Source organism: Miniopterus natalensis, chromosome 17, assembly GCF_054644295.1.
Source record: "Miniopterus natalensis isolate mMinNat1 chromosome 17, mMinNat1.hap1, whole genome shotgun sequence".
In the NCBI taxonomy this organism is placed as follows: domain Eukaryota; kingdom Metazoa; phylum Chordata; class Mammalia; order Chiroptera; family Miniopteridae; genus Miniopterus; species Miniopterus natalensis.
The window spans coordinates 43,402,026-43,419,409 of NC_142097.1; the positions used below are offsets into that span (position 1 = coordinate 43,402,026).

Consider the following 17,384-nt stretch of genomic DNA (forward strand, 5'->3'; position numbering starts at 1 on the left):
CCGAGCATTTCCAGCCGCCAGCCTGGGAATGTCACTCACCTAAGGAGAGCCCTGGCCCCGCCGGAGCTCTGCCTTTCCCAGGCCAGTGTCATAATTGCGCCTCCTTCCCGTGACTGTCGTGATGCTGGGTGGGGGGCGGGCGGGCCAGGGCAGTGGCCCGGAAGCTGTGACTATCCTTAGCTGCCTTCGGTGTCGCCTCCGCTCCGCATTCCTGTCTCGTTCCGCAGGGAGCACAGCCTGACTGGCAAGGGGATCCCAGGGGGCTGAGGGGGGAAAGAAGTAACAGGACCTTCCAGTAACCGGCCCACCACCCCGGGCCGTCGAAGGCAGCCTGGCTCTGCTGCTTCCAATGTAGGTCCCAAGAGCCAGCTCAACCTCAGGAGGAGGGGACTCTGCACACAGTGACCGGGGAGGTCACTAGGCTTTGGTCCTCAGGGCTCTGGGCAGAGAGTACCTGCTTCCTCCAGGAGGTGCTGGGTCAGGTCACAGCAGTCGCTGCAGGAAAAGCTCCCAATGGCGCCGGCGCCCCTGAGGCAGCGGGCTGGGGTGTTGGCAAGGACGCTGGCCCTCTGGCAGGCAAGAAGCACCATTTCTTTTATCTGTATCTGTATAAAGCGTTAATGCGGTGAGTCTTCCATGGAATCCCGGAGGCGCGGTGACTGCAACAGAGCGCCTGCAGTCGCAGGGCATCAGCGTCTCGTCCGGAGGAAGAGCCTGTGGCCTGGCCTGTCTCCGAGGGCCTTCCCTCTAGTTCAGGCTTCCAGTAGGTGTGTCACCCGCAGGTCCCACACACCCACCCGGGCTCGCACCTGCTGGCCCCTCACTTCAGGGCAAGGGCGGGGATGGTGGGGAAACCGGAGCCCGTGCAGGTGCGTTCAGATCCCGCGCGGAGAAAAGGGGCAGCTTAGAAAACCCGGGACAGCTTCAGGAGCCTGACCACGGGCGCTTCTCCAGGCCACGCCGGCCCTCGGCTGGGTCTGAAAACTAAACTGGCAAGGAGAGGGTAACGAGAGGAAAGCACACAGATTTATGTAATGTAAGCCTTAGGTGACAGGGAGCCTTCAGAAGGAAGTGAAGACGGGAAGGGGCAGCTAACCCCGGGCTTCCCTGCTGGGCTGGTGGGGTGCGCGGCCCGAGGAATCCGAGGTCAGAGAGCAGGAGCCACGCGCAGTCGGCGGGGAAACCGAGCAAGGCCTGTTTGGGTTCTTGGGTCCCTTCGTCTTTGGAAATAAAGATGCTCCTTTCCTCGGGGCGTAGGGAGGGCACCTCTCCCTTGAGGGTTTTTCGACCTGTTTCAGGGGGTTGGGAGGGAAGGTCAGCGTGACCTTCCGTCTGTGCCGTCTGCCAAACTCCTTCAGCTTGAAGTACTCAGTATGCCAGGTGCCATATTTGGGGGTAGCGCGCCCTGATCCCCATCCCACGCATCTTCTTGAAAGTCAAATGTGAAGGACACACCACACGGGTGCCCCTGGGAGGGATGGCTTGTGGCCTCCCTTCCGAGCTCGGCTAGGCAGTCGCTGGAGCAAGTCGCAGGCCGTCTCTGCTGGGCAAGGACTGAGGGGCGCACCTGCATGCCCCGACTGCTCCCACCCACAGCCTGGGGCTGCCCTGGAGGTTTCAACCCTTCCTTCCACACTCTGGTTGTAATCGGATGTCCAGATTGTGGGTGTCCCCTTTCCACCGTGGAAACGGAAGACCCGCTGGGGTCAGATGTACGATTTAGATTCAACTGATCCCACGCTCCTGCAGGAGACTGACTCAGAGCCGACGTCCGCGAGACAGACTCGGGCAACAGGGCACCGCTTTGTCGGCGCGGGCCATGCCAGAGTGAGCTCGGGTCTGGACGCGGGGGCCTAGGCGGCAACATCCTGACCTGGCAGCTTCCTGACCCCGGTGAGGTGGCAGGTCCCTCCGGGAGCCAGTTCTGTCCCGGTTCCTGGAAGCCTGACCAGGGCCTGCGTCTGTGAGCGCCACCCCTTCCTAACCCACTGTGGCACAAACTAGCTCCCAGGGATCCTACTGTCTGCAGCTAGGAACCCCCTGGCTAGTGCAGAGGGAGCCAGGACACGGGACGGGGGAAGGGGCACTCAGGAAGCGGTAGAAGAGTCCAGAAAGAGATGTGGGAGGTTGGCAAATATTTTGAATCATGGCTACCATTTATCGAGGCCGTACCTGGGGCACTATCTATAACCCTTACAACGACCCTGTTCACCATCACTCTTCCCATTGCACAGATGGGCAAATAGGCTCAGAATGGTTAGGGGGCCTGCCCAAGGCCACGCGGCCTTCAGTGGTGAACCGGGAATTCAAACCCAGGTGCTTTGTGTTCAAGGCCCAGGGTCTCTGCCCGTTGTGGCCCTGGCCAGGCCAGCCAGGCTTGCAGTGGGAGTGGAGACTTCCTTCCCCATTCCTCTCGGCTTCCCTTCGCAGACGTCTAGCTGGTCTGAGTCACACGACAGGTTACCTGTTTTTGAGCTTAGAAGGTTATGCGGTCATTCATCATCAGTCAGGAGCAGCCTACACGGTAGAAACACCAATAGAGTGGGCATCTCTGGGCAGGTGCCCGGGTGTGCAGAGGCCGCTCTGCGCTGCGGGGAGGGATCCTTTCTACACTCAGCAGTCGTGCGTTCGAATTTTTACAGTGACTACGTATCACACTAAGCACCACCAAGCCAGTGGTTTAAAAGGATAGAAAAGCAACAAACTAAACTGTGGTTATTACTGGACGATGGGAGCAGAGGTTTCCTCTTTAAGAGTTTCCTCTTTTCAGCATTTCTAAAATGAGCATGTGCTCAGGCTGCTTCAGGCTACAAGGAACACACAGTCCTTCCTCAAACTGGATTACACAACGCGGACGGAGTTCACACGGCGGGGGCCAGCAGAGGAGGCCCCAGGTGTGTCGGGATGAGATGTCACAAAGACCGCCCCACTCCCTCCACCTCTCCTCTCTGCACCCCAGCACTGCCCCCCAGGCACGCCGGGTCCCCTCGTAGGCACCCACACCTGCGCGGTCCCAGGAGTCAGTGGGCACGCAGCGCCCAGACACGGACGTGGTGCCTTCTTTCTCGGTGTCTCCTCTTTCAGACGTCAGGAACCCTTCCAGAAGCCCCTGCGGGCCTCACAGCCACACCTGACGGTCCCTGGGAGAAGGGTGCCTTAGGCTCACCTGGGCCACCTGCTGGAGCTGGGGCAGGGCCGGCTTTCTCCGGAGCCCTCGGCCTGTGAGGCGGGTGGGCATCTGAACAACGTCGGGGCTTAGGGAGGGGGAAGGTGTGGGGAAAGGGGTGCCATGCAGACAGCCTGCTGTGCGTATATTATTTTATAATTTAAACCTTGAAAAAGTACCGTTTGTGGTACTTTTAGAGCTACAGGTGAGGGCTTTGATGGGAGCTGCCTTGACGGGTGGGTCTCCTTCACTCACGAAAACTCCCTGCTCCTGATGGGAAATAAACGTGGCCAAGCGGGGCAAAACCCGTCCCGCTTCTGCCGTGGGGTTTGGTTTTATCTCTGGGAAACAGCAGGAGCCGAATGGGTCTCACCTGGCAGCCACGGGGCCCACACTCTTTAGGTACATCTGTCCCATGGGTCGTAGGAGCCAGACCGCTGACAGGGCTCCCTGCCTCGGCCAGTGAGCTCCTTTCTTCAGCCGTCGTGGCTCAAAGTTAAGTTCTGTCCTTAGCCATGGAGGGTGCCGAGCTTTTGTCAGACATGACTTGATGTAGATTCTTACACACTCAAGGGCTTGGCCAGGATGAATGAAATGGTCTTGAGCCCTGGCCGGCGTGACTCAGTGGTTAGAGCGTCGGCCTGTGCGCCAAAGTTTCAAGGGTTCGATTCCCGGTCAAGGACACGTACCTGGGTCCCAGGTTCGATCTTGGGCCGCAGTTGGGGCGTGTGCGGGAGGCAACCCATCCACGTGCCTCCTTCACATCCACGTTTCTCTCCCTCTCTCCCTGCCACTCTCTCTAAAAATCAATGGAAAACATATCCTCAGGTGAGTATTAGCTAAACAAAAAAGAGAGAGAGAGAAATGCTCTTGAAGGTGACTCCGGTCCCAGTGTTGCAGCTCTGAAGGGGGGTGGGGGGCAGGGAAGCCACCTGGAGGCACCTCGGGTTCTCCTGAGTCCCTAGACTTCCTCCGCTTTCCTCCTGGCAAAGTCGGGACCAGCCGCAGGGAATGCATTGGCTCCTTTCAGCGGCTGTACGGTTGGCAACTGTCTAGAGCAAGGAACACAGAGATTAAGACAGTGGGTTCAGTGTCTCCATCAGAGAATTAGCGTTACTTTGTGTTTAGCCCCAAATTGACCTCGCTGTCTTGGCTGCCAGGACGTAACCATAAGTGGATTTAAAGAAAAAGAAAGACCCCCCCCCCCAACTTCATTGTTTCCACCAAGCTCAGGCTACCTTTAATAGAATTCATTGTTCTAGAACTTGACCCTGGTCCCCGGCTTTCGAAGTTTCAGGGTTTTCCCTCCATTATGCCACGTGCCGGGCAAGGGGGGGCTCCATTATCCTAAGTCTCAGAACCGTCAACGGATGAAAGAGTAGATGGGCCATTAAAAAGTCACACGGGTTATTGCCACTTGCTATTTAAAGAATTTATGAGTCAAGCCGATTCAACCTTTTCACAGCGGCCGTATGGAAATATACCAGGTGCGTCCCCGGTTTGCGTGCTGAGCGGGGTCCGAGGATGCGCAGGCACCTGCGTTTATCAGGTGCCCGCGCCCAGCCGACTGGGCATCACCTGGGCGCTCCCCACACCTTCTGTGCTTATGGGTGACGGGCTTGTCACCACGGCACCTGCACATCCTGGGGTGATGCCTGGAGCCCTCAGAAACCAGAAGAGGCAGGAAGGACCCTCCTCTAGAGCCTCAGGGGGGATGCGGCCCTGCCCACACCTGGATTTCACCGTTAGAACTGGCCTCCAGAACTGGGAGAGGTCACATTTCTGCTGCGTTAAGGCACTCAGTTTGTTACGGCAGCCCCAGGAAACGAAGCCGCCAGCGTGGGTGCTGCCTGAGCCTGGGTGCTGCAAAGTCTCCCTGTTGTGTCAGGTTCAGAGGTGCTCCCTGTTCCCGGGGCGTGTGGAGAGGGTTGTGCAGGCTCCTGGTCTTAGGTCAGAGTGGTGGCACATTTCTGGGAGCGGTAGCACCCCAGCTAATGTCCCGGAGGCAGCGGTGGTCATGCCTGGGTACGAGCACAGTGCCCAGCAGAGGCCACTGTGGGAGGCAGGGCTGGCAGGCCATGCCCCTCAGCCTTCAGCATGTAGAGCCGAGTGAGCTTTCTGAACTGGGAGGGTGGCAGAGGCTGCTGTGCCCAGCTAAGCAAGGTGGCCCTCCCTGCGTGCGTTCCCCGACCCCTTCCAGTCCTGTCCTGTGTAGCTTGTAGTTATAGCAGGTGGTTTACCAGGAAAGGCCCTGTGTTTATTCAGTGGGTCTGTGTGTACAGCTGTCCAAGTGTGGGCTGGGTTTTGGATCAAGTCTCCTATTACTTTTCTGTTTAGAGGAAATTTAAGATGGGGAAGGACTTGTCTACATAGATAGAGAAGGGTGCTGGTTGCCAACCAGAGGCGGAGACGGAACACTTACAGAACATTCCAGAGGCCAAGCTGCAGGATGCCTGGCTGTGGGATGTACCCTAAATAAGGAATTGAACTGAACCCAGGAGATTGAACCCAGGAGATTTGAGGTCGGAGGTGACCCTCCCTATCACCCGTGTCAAGAAGAAAGTGGGGGAGCTCAGGGCTCTAAGGGCCCCTGTCTGTCCCCCGCATGGTCCAGGCCGTGCCCACAGGACCGAAGGTGACAGAGGACGTTTCGGTCAATGTTTACTGGTGGGGAAATTGCTTTACTGATCAGATTTAGGGCTCCCTGTTCCTCATTCCAATGTGGCCGTTGGTCTGTCCCTTGTTAGTGCTCCATTCCTTCTGCAGGTCACCCCACCTCCAGCTTGCGTGACTGGCAGGGGAGCAGCTGGGGACCAACTGCTGACTTGCTAACCCGAGTCCCTATCCGGCCTGCAAAGTGCCACACAGCTGCGCCCTCGTAGTGGAAGCAGGGCTGTGTTTCGTGAAACAAACCAGCCACAAAGCAGCATGACTATGGGGTTGGCTATTTTTATTTCTCTGAGCCGGAAGCTGAAAGGCCTCAGGTCACCCTTGGTCGTCCCAGATCTCCTGGGATGTGTGCTGCAGCCAGTCGCCCCCTAATCCCGGCCACTTCCCTAGGCTCAGTGTCCTCCTAGCATGGTGACACGGGACAGAGCAGAGGGGGTGAGAGTGTCACCCCCAAGGATGTTTCAGCTCAGTCCATGGGATGGAGAGACCTGTTCAGTGCATTCAGAATAAAGGCCTAATCTCAGGCTCATCACTTCAGCCCAACTAATAGTCAGTGTTGACTAGTGTTCTGGAAAAATGCCAAGTGCTGCTATGGGTAGAAGAAAATGAGTGGGTGTGGTAAGCAGCTTACACAGACCTGATTTTTTTACCATCTCATTTAAGGAAGCTGTCTTATAATAGGAGTGCCCGGCACACAGGCACGTGGAAAGAGGCGGTGAGGAAAGACTGGGGGCAGGGCACGAACTTCACAGGCTGCGTTTTCACTGTTTACCGACCTGTGCGGTGGGCTGAGCACCTGGAGGAAAATCTACGTTATACAGCTTATCTCCCTGCACTCCTGGCTTGATATGGTGTCTACTTCAACGGAGGGGCTACGTAAATGTGTGCTGAGCTAACAAGGGAACAAATAAGTGAATGGACAAAGTGGAGATGAAAATAAAATCATCCTAGACAGAGGAAAGCTGGGAAGGAGAGTTAAAGAAGCCCTCAGGTGGCGGGCTTGGAAGCTTCCACTGATTTTCACCGTCAGCGTAGTTTTCAGGCAAAGGAGCGAGTTTGTGTTTGTGTTTTTGAAAGAGAACCCCACCAGCAGGGTGCAAAGGGCCCTGCAAGAGGGAAGACTTTCAGGCAGGGAAACCAAATAAGATACGGGGAGCTTGGCCTCTCCAGACTGAAATGGAATATTTTAGAAATATGTAAGCCTGGATGGTAACGTTTGCAGATCGGGCTTCTTGGCCGGATGTTTCCCAGGCTGGGAATGATGAATGGGTCCTACCTCAGGCCACTGGGTAACTGCCAGAGCTCAGTGAGGACACTGTGCCTGTCCGGTCACCTACATTTTCGGTACTTTTGCAGCTGGAAACTTTGCCACAGGGCCCATGTCAGGGGAACGTGCTGTGTCTTGCGAGACTGGCTTTTACCCTTTAGCACCAAATGAGAAAGCCGTCCCTTCCCCAGCGGGACAGACTGGCTGCCTGGAAGTAGGAGATACGTTGTGGGAATGGCTAAGCGGCTGGACAGAAGGCATCTCTGTCCCTGATGATGAGATGTCCACCCGGCCTAAACTGCTACATCACAAACTTGGCCTGGTCCTTCTTAGATCCCAGCCTTGAGACCCGCCTTGAACACTAGAGCTGAGACCCCCCCACACCCCCTCTCGACCTCCCCCTTCCGACCACCGGGAGTGTCTTCAGGCTGACTCTGGTCAAGGCTGTGCTCTCTCTGCTGCAGCTGGGTTAATCACCCGAGCTTTGGGTCATTGGTAGGTTTTTCTGGTGGTCTTTTGGGGAAGTTGGCAGTTGACTGTGATCATGGAGTCACCGTACCAGCCCCAGACTTTATCCACACGAGAGGGGCATATATCTCCGTTTTGTGATGGCACTTTTACTTTGGGCTTCTGGCAGCCAAACCTGGCCCAGTGCACTCTTCCTCCCCTTCCACCCCCCATACCATGCTCATTTTTCTGCCTCACACAGTGTCTGACACATGCTAAGAGCTCTGTTTGTGCCGTATGGTGCTCAGTAGTGTCTTGTAGACTTTGGACACCTGCCTGATAAAACAGTTTTAAAAACACTCAAACACATCATAACTTTTATATCTAAACAAGTGTTGTTTCCTTCAAATTACCCACCTTGGGACTCTGCTCACGTATCTTAATGATGCAGCTATTGCTTGAGACACATTTGAAAACCTCTTTTGTAATTACGTCTTGATTTCCCATCCTCAGTGGTGACAAATCATCTTTTTGTGAAGAACTTTTTATCATGGGTCATTTCAAACAGATACAAAAGTGGACAGAATAATACTTTGCAGTTATCAACTTCAGACAAATCTTATTTCATCCAGGCCCTTAATACTTCCTTTTTCCATCTGGATTGCTTTTAAGCTAATCCCAGAGATCACATTTTTTCACTCAGAAATATTCCAGCTATCCCAAAAGATAAAGCGTCTTTAAAAAAATATTAGCCATAATCCCATTATCCCACCTAAAAATTAACAATAATTTCTTAACATCATTATACGATCAAATTGCATTTTAACTTTCCTATTCCATAATTTTTTTAAATTTATTTTTTTACTATTTTATTTAAAATCAAGGTGGGAATAAAGTTCACGTTGCAATTGGCTGATGTCTCAGGTCTGTTTTTCTTTAAAATTTTTAACATAAAGAAAAAAGCCTACGAATCGCAAGTGCATGGCTCAATGCATTTCCCAATCTTTTTTAATCGACAGGTCTGGTGCTTAGCCTCTTTTCTCCCTCTGGAATTTATTTGGTAAAGACTCTGTTTGCCAGGTGGTTTCCCACGGCCCACGGCCGGCTGTCTGTCCGCGGTATCACTTGGCACATGCCCCTGCTCTTTCCTGCGCACCGGCGGTGGCGTCGCGGGGCTTATCTGATCGGGTCGGCTTTCGGCGCGGCCGCTTGGCAGATGCTGTGCTCACGCCCATCGGCAGGCCCGCGGTGCCCAGGATGCCCCTTTCCCCAAAGCACCTTCCCAGGGTGACACCAGGCCGAAGCCAGGCCGCGCGGTCTGGTGCGCGGTGCGGGTGGGTGGGGCTGGAACACGGTGGTTCGAGCCGAAAAGGTGGGGACAAGCAATGAATGATTTTCTTGTGAGGTCGGCCAACTGTCCCTGGACGAGATTCCAAAAATATTCTGTGCCCAGGCTGCCTGATGCGGGTGCAGCCACAGCGACACCGACGGGAAACCGCACGCGGGCTGCGGGACCAGCCTCGCCGCGGGGTCGCGCTCGGGGCAGGAGCCGGCCCCGCGCGAGGCCCCGACACGGCCCAGCGCGCATCGCACCGGCGTCTCAGAGCCGGAGCTGCAGCCACGGCTCCCGCGCTGCAAGGCGGCGCTCAGGTCCCGCAGGGCCGACCCGGCCCGCGGCTCAGCCCCGACGTGCAGCCCAGGTGCGGGCGGGCGGGCGGGCGGCTGCGGGCCCCTCCCCGGCGCCGGCGTCGGCCTCACGGCCCAGAATGTGGTCCGGGCGCTGCACCGGGAGCCTGCAGCTCCTGGCGGGCCAACGAGGAAGGAGGAAGCGCGAGGGGACCGGCTGCTCGGGCCGGACGGGGCCGGGGGCTCGGAGCCGACGGGCCGGATCGCGGACGCCCGGGTTCCAGCGCCGCCAAGCCGCCCGCTGCGCCTCGCCCCGCCCCTCGCGCTGGGCCCGCCCCCTACGTAAACTGGGCGGGGCCAGCGTCCCCGGGCGAGGCCGGCCGGACCTCGGAGCAGACCCCGCTCGGAGCTCCTCCCACGCCCGCCGGCCAGTGGTTGGCGCCTGCGCAGTTCGGCCCGACCGCGCTCGTTTCTCCCCGCCCCCCACCCCCTCCCTAGCAACCGTGGTCACGCCCGCCTCCCCCACCTCCGCCGGCCGCGCTCGCGCACGCGCGCCGCTTCCGGCCGCTCGGCCCCGCCCTCCCCGTCACCCGTAACAACCACTGGAGCCGCGCCGCGCCGCGCCCCGCCCGCGCCCGCCCACTCCCCGGAACCGGTGGCGGAGCTCGGGCGGCGAGCAGAGGAGCGGCGACGGACCCGCGGAGCAGCCGGGATGAGCGCCTCCCGCCGCCTCGCGTCCTGGGCTCGGCCCTTCTGACAGAGGTAGGCGCGCGGCGCCGCGGCGGGCTCCGAGGGCGTCCCCGGCGCGACCCCCTCCCCCCGGCGGCCGCCTCCGCGCCCGGCCCGCCCTCCCGGCCCCTAGCTCCCCTCGGCCCCCCTCGGCCCCCCTCGGCCCCGAGCCGGCCCTCCTCCCGGCCCGCCGCCCCTCGTCCGGGGCCCTCGCCGCTCCCTCCGTCCAGGCCGCTCCCTCCCCGCCCCCACCCCGCCCGCCGGGCCTGGCCGCGACCCCTCCTTGCGGGCCGCAGAGTTGGGGGGCCAAGCCCGTCCCTGGCGCACCTCCCGGGCCTGCCGGGGCCGCCGCGCTGCAGCCCTTGACCCAGGGCCCGGGGCCCTTCGCGCCCGGTCGGGATGGACTCGCCGGGTCAGGCCGTTGGCTCGTTTTTTAAGGACCCAATGGTCGTGCTCCAGAGGCTGCCCGGGGCCGGGATGCCGCTTGGCCGAGGTACCTCCGGACTCCCACGTCGGACGTGCCCCTGGACCCGGGCATCGGGCGCTGCGTCCTGGCAGCAGCTCAGAAGCCTGGGAGCTGGCAGGGCCCTGGGCAGTCGCCGGGGGTCCCGGTGGATGTCACAGTGCCTCAGCCGAGCGCTCTGCTCTTTTCACCCCCGCACTGATTTTTACCCCCGATAGCACCCTCCTCCTCGTCCGGAGGCACCCTAAAATAATCCCCCCGGTTCCATTTTAAGAAGGTGATGGAATCCCAGCTGTGCACCAGCTGAATAGAACGCGCTGCCAGCGCCCCGACCCGCCAGCCCCGCGCTGGGGGTCACGACGCTGCCCCCCGAGCGTGGTGGAGACTCGAGGAGTTTGGCCCCGAGTCTCGTGATTTTAGAACTGGAAATCTTTCAAGATTATCTCACCACAAACCTCATTTTATGGGGGTGAAACTGCATCCGAGGGAAGTCAAATGACTTGCCTGAGGTCACTCATTAATCTTGAGCAGTTTTCGGGGTGTGGGATGGATCGTGCCCGTTTCTACCAGAGCCTAGCCGGTTCCTGCCACGGGGGATGCCGGACAAACGTACCAGAGGACGGTCCAGACCCGTTTAAGTGCAATATCGTAGATAGGAATCTTCCGAAATGAAGTCTTTGTAATTCAATTTTTTTTTTTTTTTTTGCATCTAGACTTTGGGCTCCTTGAGGATATTCCCTCTCTGCTTTTGAATATCCTCTTGCCATACCCAGCGTAAAAAAAACATTCTTAATGATCATCCTCTGCTGGACAGGTAGGTGCTTTGGGTTTATTTTTCTTTCTCGCTGTTGAATAGGGGAGTAAAGCCACAACTGAGGGACTCCAGATGAAAAGTGTGCTTTCAGGAAAACCCCTGCGGGCCCGGGAACGGGAGCCTGAATTTCTTGACGTGTGAAGTAGGTGCCAGCATTTACTTGATTACTTACCGATGTTACAGCTGTTTGGGGCTGGAAACGTCAGAGGAGCCTGTGGCCAGAGCTCTTGGTGTGTCTGCCATTTGAAGACAGGTCTCTGAAGTCGTCTGTGCGCCTCGAAAGTGGGGATTGACAGGTTTCCCGTGAAGCTAGCTCTTGAAGAGTGCTCCTCTATTTGAGATAACAGTGGTATATATTTTTAAAATTTTGTTTCCCACCCTTAAATTTCTGTGTGCTCTCCCCCTCCCCCACTTAATATCTTAAAGGGCCACCATTTTTATTTGGCTTCTAGTAGAAGTTGTCTAAGAGAAAACAATTCAAGAACTATTTGTATCGGTTATCAGAATAATCAGATCATAACATTTCACTGCTGGAAATTACTCTAACCCAGGGCAGGCCTTGGAGAGGCCCTGCAAGGCGAGATAGGAACGGAGCCCTTCAGGCCTCAGACCAGGGCTCTTCCCCTCATTCCACTTGGGCTTCCTTCACCTTCTCTTACTGTCTTACTACCTCCCCCTGCCCTTGGCTGTCATCTTTTGGTTTTCGTGTGCATAGAATTGTGGCCTATTGAGGTTTCTCTCTACCCTTGGACTATAGTGTGATGTGTATATGCAGACGTAATTTTTTCCTCGTCATGGTTATTTGTCACATATGTTTGTGTTTTGCAGGTGTGAGAAGATTGCAGTTATATTACAATCATGGTGCAAAAATACCAGTCCCCAGTGAGGGTGTATAAACACCCCTTTGAGTTAATTATGGCTGTAAGTACTTAACTTTCCAGTTTACTCTTTGGCTTCTTATGTATTTTGAGTATTTGGATTTGATGATCTATAAATTGATGTTTATTTTATTATTTGTCTCCATTGCTCCATTCAGACTTTTTTTTTATGCTTATGAACTGTGTCTAGATTCTGTGAAATGTTTTGAAACTCTTAAGTCTCTGAAAATCAAAATTTGCATGTTTGTTTTTTTAAACATGCCCCTCAGGGTGATGTCTGAGTTTGAGTTAATTCTCCTTTTGAAAACACAGAAGTGGGATTCTGACTAATGCTCTTCTTCTGGATTTTGCTCTGTTTTGTGATTGTTAGAGTAGAACAGGGGTATGGAGTGTGGTTTTCCCCTCTGTTGCCCTTTTGGAAGAGCTGTGGCCATGGGTGATTCATTTTACCTAGAACTGGGCACCATAGGATGGAGCTTAATTTATGTTATTCTGGTAATTCTGCTGAATTAGTTTTTGCCCTTAATATCAAATTCATGAGTCATATTAGAATTCCAATAACGGGGTCACTAAAGTCTTTGTTATTTACCCAAAGAGTTTGGCTGAAAATAAGTATTTCACTTAGATGCAAAACAAAACAAACCCATTTCCAGTCACTTTTAGATTACCTTAGGGTATTCTTGCCCTTCCTTTCTCTTCTGTGTTACTGTTATTGTATAACACACACAGGAAATGCTTCCGTCATGAACATGCACCCGGAGGAAAGAGTCAGATTGAACCACAGTCAGGAGTCACAACATATGGGCCCCAGAAGAAGTCCACTAGGCCCCTTTCAGCCCCCCCCCCCCCGACTTTGAGCACCTGGATGGATATTCTCTCTTTGTTCTATATAAGTTGAAACTCAGGTGTTTTAGTATCTGGCCTCTGCTCTTCATCGTTTGTGAGGTTTATCCAGATCAATCTAGTTTTAAAAACACAAAACAAAAACTCAAGCGCTCTCAAGGGAATAATTTAGATTTAGGGAGCTTGTTTTTTTTAATTGAGGTATAATTTACTTGGAGTGAAGTGGTCATGTGGTAGGTGTACAGTTTGATCTGTTTTGACAACAGAGTGACCACACCTCTGCCAGGATCAGACCCTCTCTGCTCGTCCAGTCCCCTCAGAGAGTTCCCCTGTGCCCCTCTGTCAGGGTGAGGCTTTTGTTTGTTTCTTTGTTTCTTTGTGAGGTGGTGGTTTTTAGTTCTCTATTTCCCTTAAATGCCAGAACTGTTCAGTGTTTTACGGTAATGGCGCATTGAGCAGCTTGTTTCCTGTTTGCACGGTCCCGTGTGCTGGTTTGGCTTTTGGCTGTAGGAGCAAAGACCACTCCAGTGAGCTCAGCCCGGGGAGGCCTCTTGTTGGAACAGGGATAAGACTGGTGCAGAAATGCAGGAATGCAGCTGGGATGGGCTGGGTTCCTGCAGTGCTGGGGCCTTGCAGCAGCTGTCCCTGGAACTTCACCTCTTGGGCCTCTATGTGTCTGTCCGAGCCTCTCTCCCCACCACGAGCTGGCCGCTCTGCTCACTCCTGGTGTTCCCTCCCCTGGGGTGTCAGCCCACGTGCCCTGTCAGCTAGCTGGTCAAGCCCTGTGGCCCCAGTTCAACTTTGTGGCATTTCTTGTTTGCATTCTTTCAGTTTCTAAGTGGCCAGTTCTTGTCATGTTTCCTAGTTCAGCTTCTAGAGAGACGATCTGGTCATCTCTCCCCTGGATCTAGGATCCAGGTTACTGGCCAGTCTGGGAATGACTTGCCTGGCAGTGGAGGCAGAAAGGCAGCTGGCGTGGGGCGGGGTTGAGGGGCAGCGTGGGGGGCACCATCACTGGTACGTTGTGTTTCCCAAAATGTTCGCTCTGATTTTCAGAGCTTGATGCAACCTCTGTAGTTTGCAGCCAAGGTTGGGACGGCCTCCTCTGCAGGGACTAGGCTTAATAAAGAGGCATTTGATTGCTGTTGGACTTCCGTATTTTTCTTACATTACTATTTTCAGAATGGTGACGTTTGCCCTGCTGATTTTATGCATGGATTTCAGAAGAATCTGAAATTCAAAACCACTCCCCCAATCTTTTAAAACGAACTCAGTTTTAAGTTGCTTTGTTTTAAGGCAGTATACTTTTTTTTTGCATTGTTAGAAAGTATTTGTAATCTGAAAATGATGTAATCTTTTTTGTTCCAGAATCAGAAAGAACCCAGAGCCCTTGTTAAGTCTTCAGTGATTGCTGTGTGGTGTCATTTGCCACTTTTCCGATGTGCTTGTATGACAGGAAGTCCCAGTGTTTACTTCACATTGCTTTATTTTTTTTCATTGAGGAGGGGCAATGGTATAATAGAGCGACTCTGGCACTGTCTTCCATTCCTTCGCTCAGCCAGTCACGGCCCGTGGGGATGTCTGGCTCCCACGGAGGCTCCCACATGGTTCCCTGAAGAGCGGGTTTTGGTTGGCCATGGTCATAATCGATCCCTTCTTTCTTGATTTTTAACCTGTACAAGAGTGAAACAGTGTTTCGTATATTTCTAGGGGAGTAATTTTACAGTTATAACAATGCATAAGTTGCATTGTAATTCTCTTGAGAGGTACAATTTAATGTTAAGACTGCTAGCCTTTTTTTTTAGAAAAGTTTTTATGTATGTGGCATTATTTCTCCATATAAGATAGTTGTTATATGTATCTTGATATGTACTGAGTCCCCTTTCCACTAAAAAGCCTGCCATCTGTGTTTCAAAGATCTCCCGCGTGGTTGTGCACTAGCATGTCCATTGTGCACATTTTCAGCTCTGGATGCAATAAGCATCCAGTTTGTAAATGTACGTGTTTGATTAGATGGCTGCACGGTAGCTCGCCTCCTCTCAGGCCTCTGCCTCCCCTCTGATTGCTCTTGCTTTCCTTTCTCTGCCCACCTGCCTCCTTGCCTTGGGTACAGGTGGACTTTCTCTGATGACTGCTGCTGTTTTGGGACCTCCGGGTGTATATTTTGTGTTTTCTGGCCGTAAGAGATGTTGTAATGGGTAGTTCATGCTATTTTAGAAATAACTCTGCGCTCTCACCTGCCTCACTTCCTGGGCTGCCTCATTCAAACCTGCAGCTTCAGCTGTCGCTTTATGCAGTGAGGATCTCAGAGCTTTTTCCTCAGCCTATGGTCTTCGGGTCTTCCAGACTCCTATCTAGCTGCCTGCAAGGACATCTCCATTAGACTGCTCCGAGGCAGACTGAGTACATCTGAAAGGGTTCCGCCCCTCCTGCCCGCACAAAGAACACACCTTAGCAGAGAACAAACACAAAAACAAAAACCAATAAGATGCCACTCACAAGCTCCATCTTCTCTAAGCTGCCCCTTCTGACAGAGGCCTCCATCACGTGGCTGCCCTCAGATCGGAAACCTGGCTTCCTTGGCAGCCGTCCCTCCTGACCCTCAGCTGCAGTGGCGGCCAGAATGTCCTCTGGATTGTCCTTGAATTGGCCCGGCCCCTCTGAAGGTGTTGCTGTCTCAGGTGGCCCCTCATGGCTCCTGTCCCTGGAGCAGCCCCTGGACTCTGAGCCCCAGCCTCACCTCACCCGCCCATTCTTTCTCAGCTGCTGCCCCAGAGGCTCTCCATGGTAAATCTGAACATGCCACTTGCTCCTTTAAAATTCTTAGGTGGCTACACCTTACCTTCAAGATGAAGTTCAGATTCTTGGGCTTGGTCCCCAGGTCCCTTCCCATCTGCCTCCCACCTTTCTCTACTACTGCAGACCACCTGCAGGGCCCCCCGCCTGCTCCACCACCTAGTTATGTGGGATTCCGGGCAGTGTCCTGAGTTCACCATGATTTCTCGTGGCCTCCATGTCTTTACACCAACCTGCTGGGGATACCTTCCCCTCTTGCTCACCTGTCTAACTGCTCAGATTACCTGGTCAGGTCCGTTCTCCTAGTTGGAATTCTCGCTCTGTGCTCTGCTGCTCACTGTCACTGCCTCGTCGAGGTCGCTAGGCTTGTTGACTTGCCCTCCGTGCAAGTGTCTGGAGGGTAGGGATCAAACCGTCTTGCTTTTACCTGGGCACTTAGTAAGCCCTGAAAAATAGTCTACAGAGCCAGTGAATGTCGGAGTGTGTGCCTTTGTTCCCCGCACCTCACTTCTGACCATGATGATTTGGCGGAGGGTCTCGCTGGAATGTACCCTTTCGGTTAGAGGTTTTTCCTACTTGCAGTTAAATCGTGCTGGGAAGGAATCTGCTGCAGATGATGTTTTGTGAGTGAAGCACATTTTTGTCCCGTGAACTGGGACTCCAGCTGACTGAAAAACGGGCCTGGCTTATGTGCCACCGGGTGCTGTGAGGGGCTCTTCTCCCATGGTAATGAATAGCTAGGGTTTAAAAATTCGGTTTTCCTGGTTCTCCTATGCTACATAAAGTTCATTGAAAATTTTCACTCTGATAGGATAGTATCCTTCCTAATTTTTCTTTTTGAGGTGTCTGTAGGTTTAAACCCGAGAGGCTGGTTGTTACATGACTCTCTTGTCTTAATGAGTAAGTTATCCCACCAGATACCAGGTAGTCCTAATCATAAAATATGTGTTTCTTTTCCTTCCCCTAGTTCAATGCCTGTGTATGTTTTAAAAACCAAGTGCAGACTAAAATCCGCAAGGTGCATATTTTAAGGAGTACATTGATTTAAGAGCTCGCTGGCTGTATTGCAGGGTTTATGCTGTTAAAATTAGAAAGCTCTGCCCCAGACACCTGTTACCGTCATTTACTTTTGTTACGCACAGAGCTGGTTTAGGACGCACCTTCCAGCAGTCCTGAACTCTGCTTCTCGCTGAATGGGATTTCTTGGGGTGCACCTAGCAGTTCGGTTTCTCAGCCCCCCGTGAGCCCGGTGCCTCCTCAGGTCTGAGACCACGAGTTCAGTTCACCTCAATTTGAATTTGTGGCTGATGGAATAGGAAGAAAGGAGGTTAGTTTCAGTTAGAGCTTCTTAAAAAGTGTTTGAAAAGAACAGATTCTTTACATTGTGCTTCCTTTCGAAGGGTTTACCATCTACTGAAGGAGTCGGTTGGCTTGTTTTCTGTGCTTCTCCAGACTGCTATTCTTGAGTTTAGTTGGTGATACCAACGCTATACGCACAAGTCTGTGTGTCCTTGGACTTATCTCAATTATTTGTGTGACTTCATTCCCTCATTTTCAGGTGGAGTAGGTTTGTATTCTATTTTTTTATTGTTATAAAATATACATAGAATAAAATTTACAATTTTAACCATTTCTAAGTGTACAGTTCAGTGTTAACAAATACATTCACATGACTGTGCAACTGT

The 17,384-nt window shown here is 53.7% G+C and overlaps 1 protein-coding gene across 2 annotated transcripts in view; it reads left to right on the forward strand.

Moving 5' to 3' along the window:
- Positions 1–9,798: 9,798 nt before the first annotated feature.
- SEC14L1 (SEC14 like lipid binding 1) overlaps positions 9,799–17,384 on the forward strand; it is a 34,637-nt gene continuing 27,051 nt past the window's right edge. The window contains exons 1-4 of one of the 2 annotated variants that reach the window (XM_087826374.1): positions 9,800–9,938; positions 11,082–11,182; positions 11,366–11,531; positions 12,011–12,103. In XM_087826374.1, the coding sequence (XP_087682500.1) occupies positions 12,041–12,103 (63 nt within the window). In that variant the 5' untranslated portion in view covers positions 9,800–9,938; positions 11,082–11,182; positions 11,366–11,531; positions 12,011–12,040. Of the gene's footprint in view, positions 9,939–11,081; positions 11,183–11,365; positions 11,532–12,010; positions 12,104–17,384 lie in introns of both variants that reach the window. The other variant, XM_087826375.1, reaches the window with a different exon arrangement.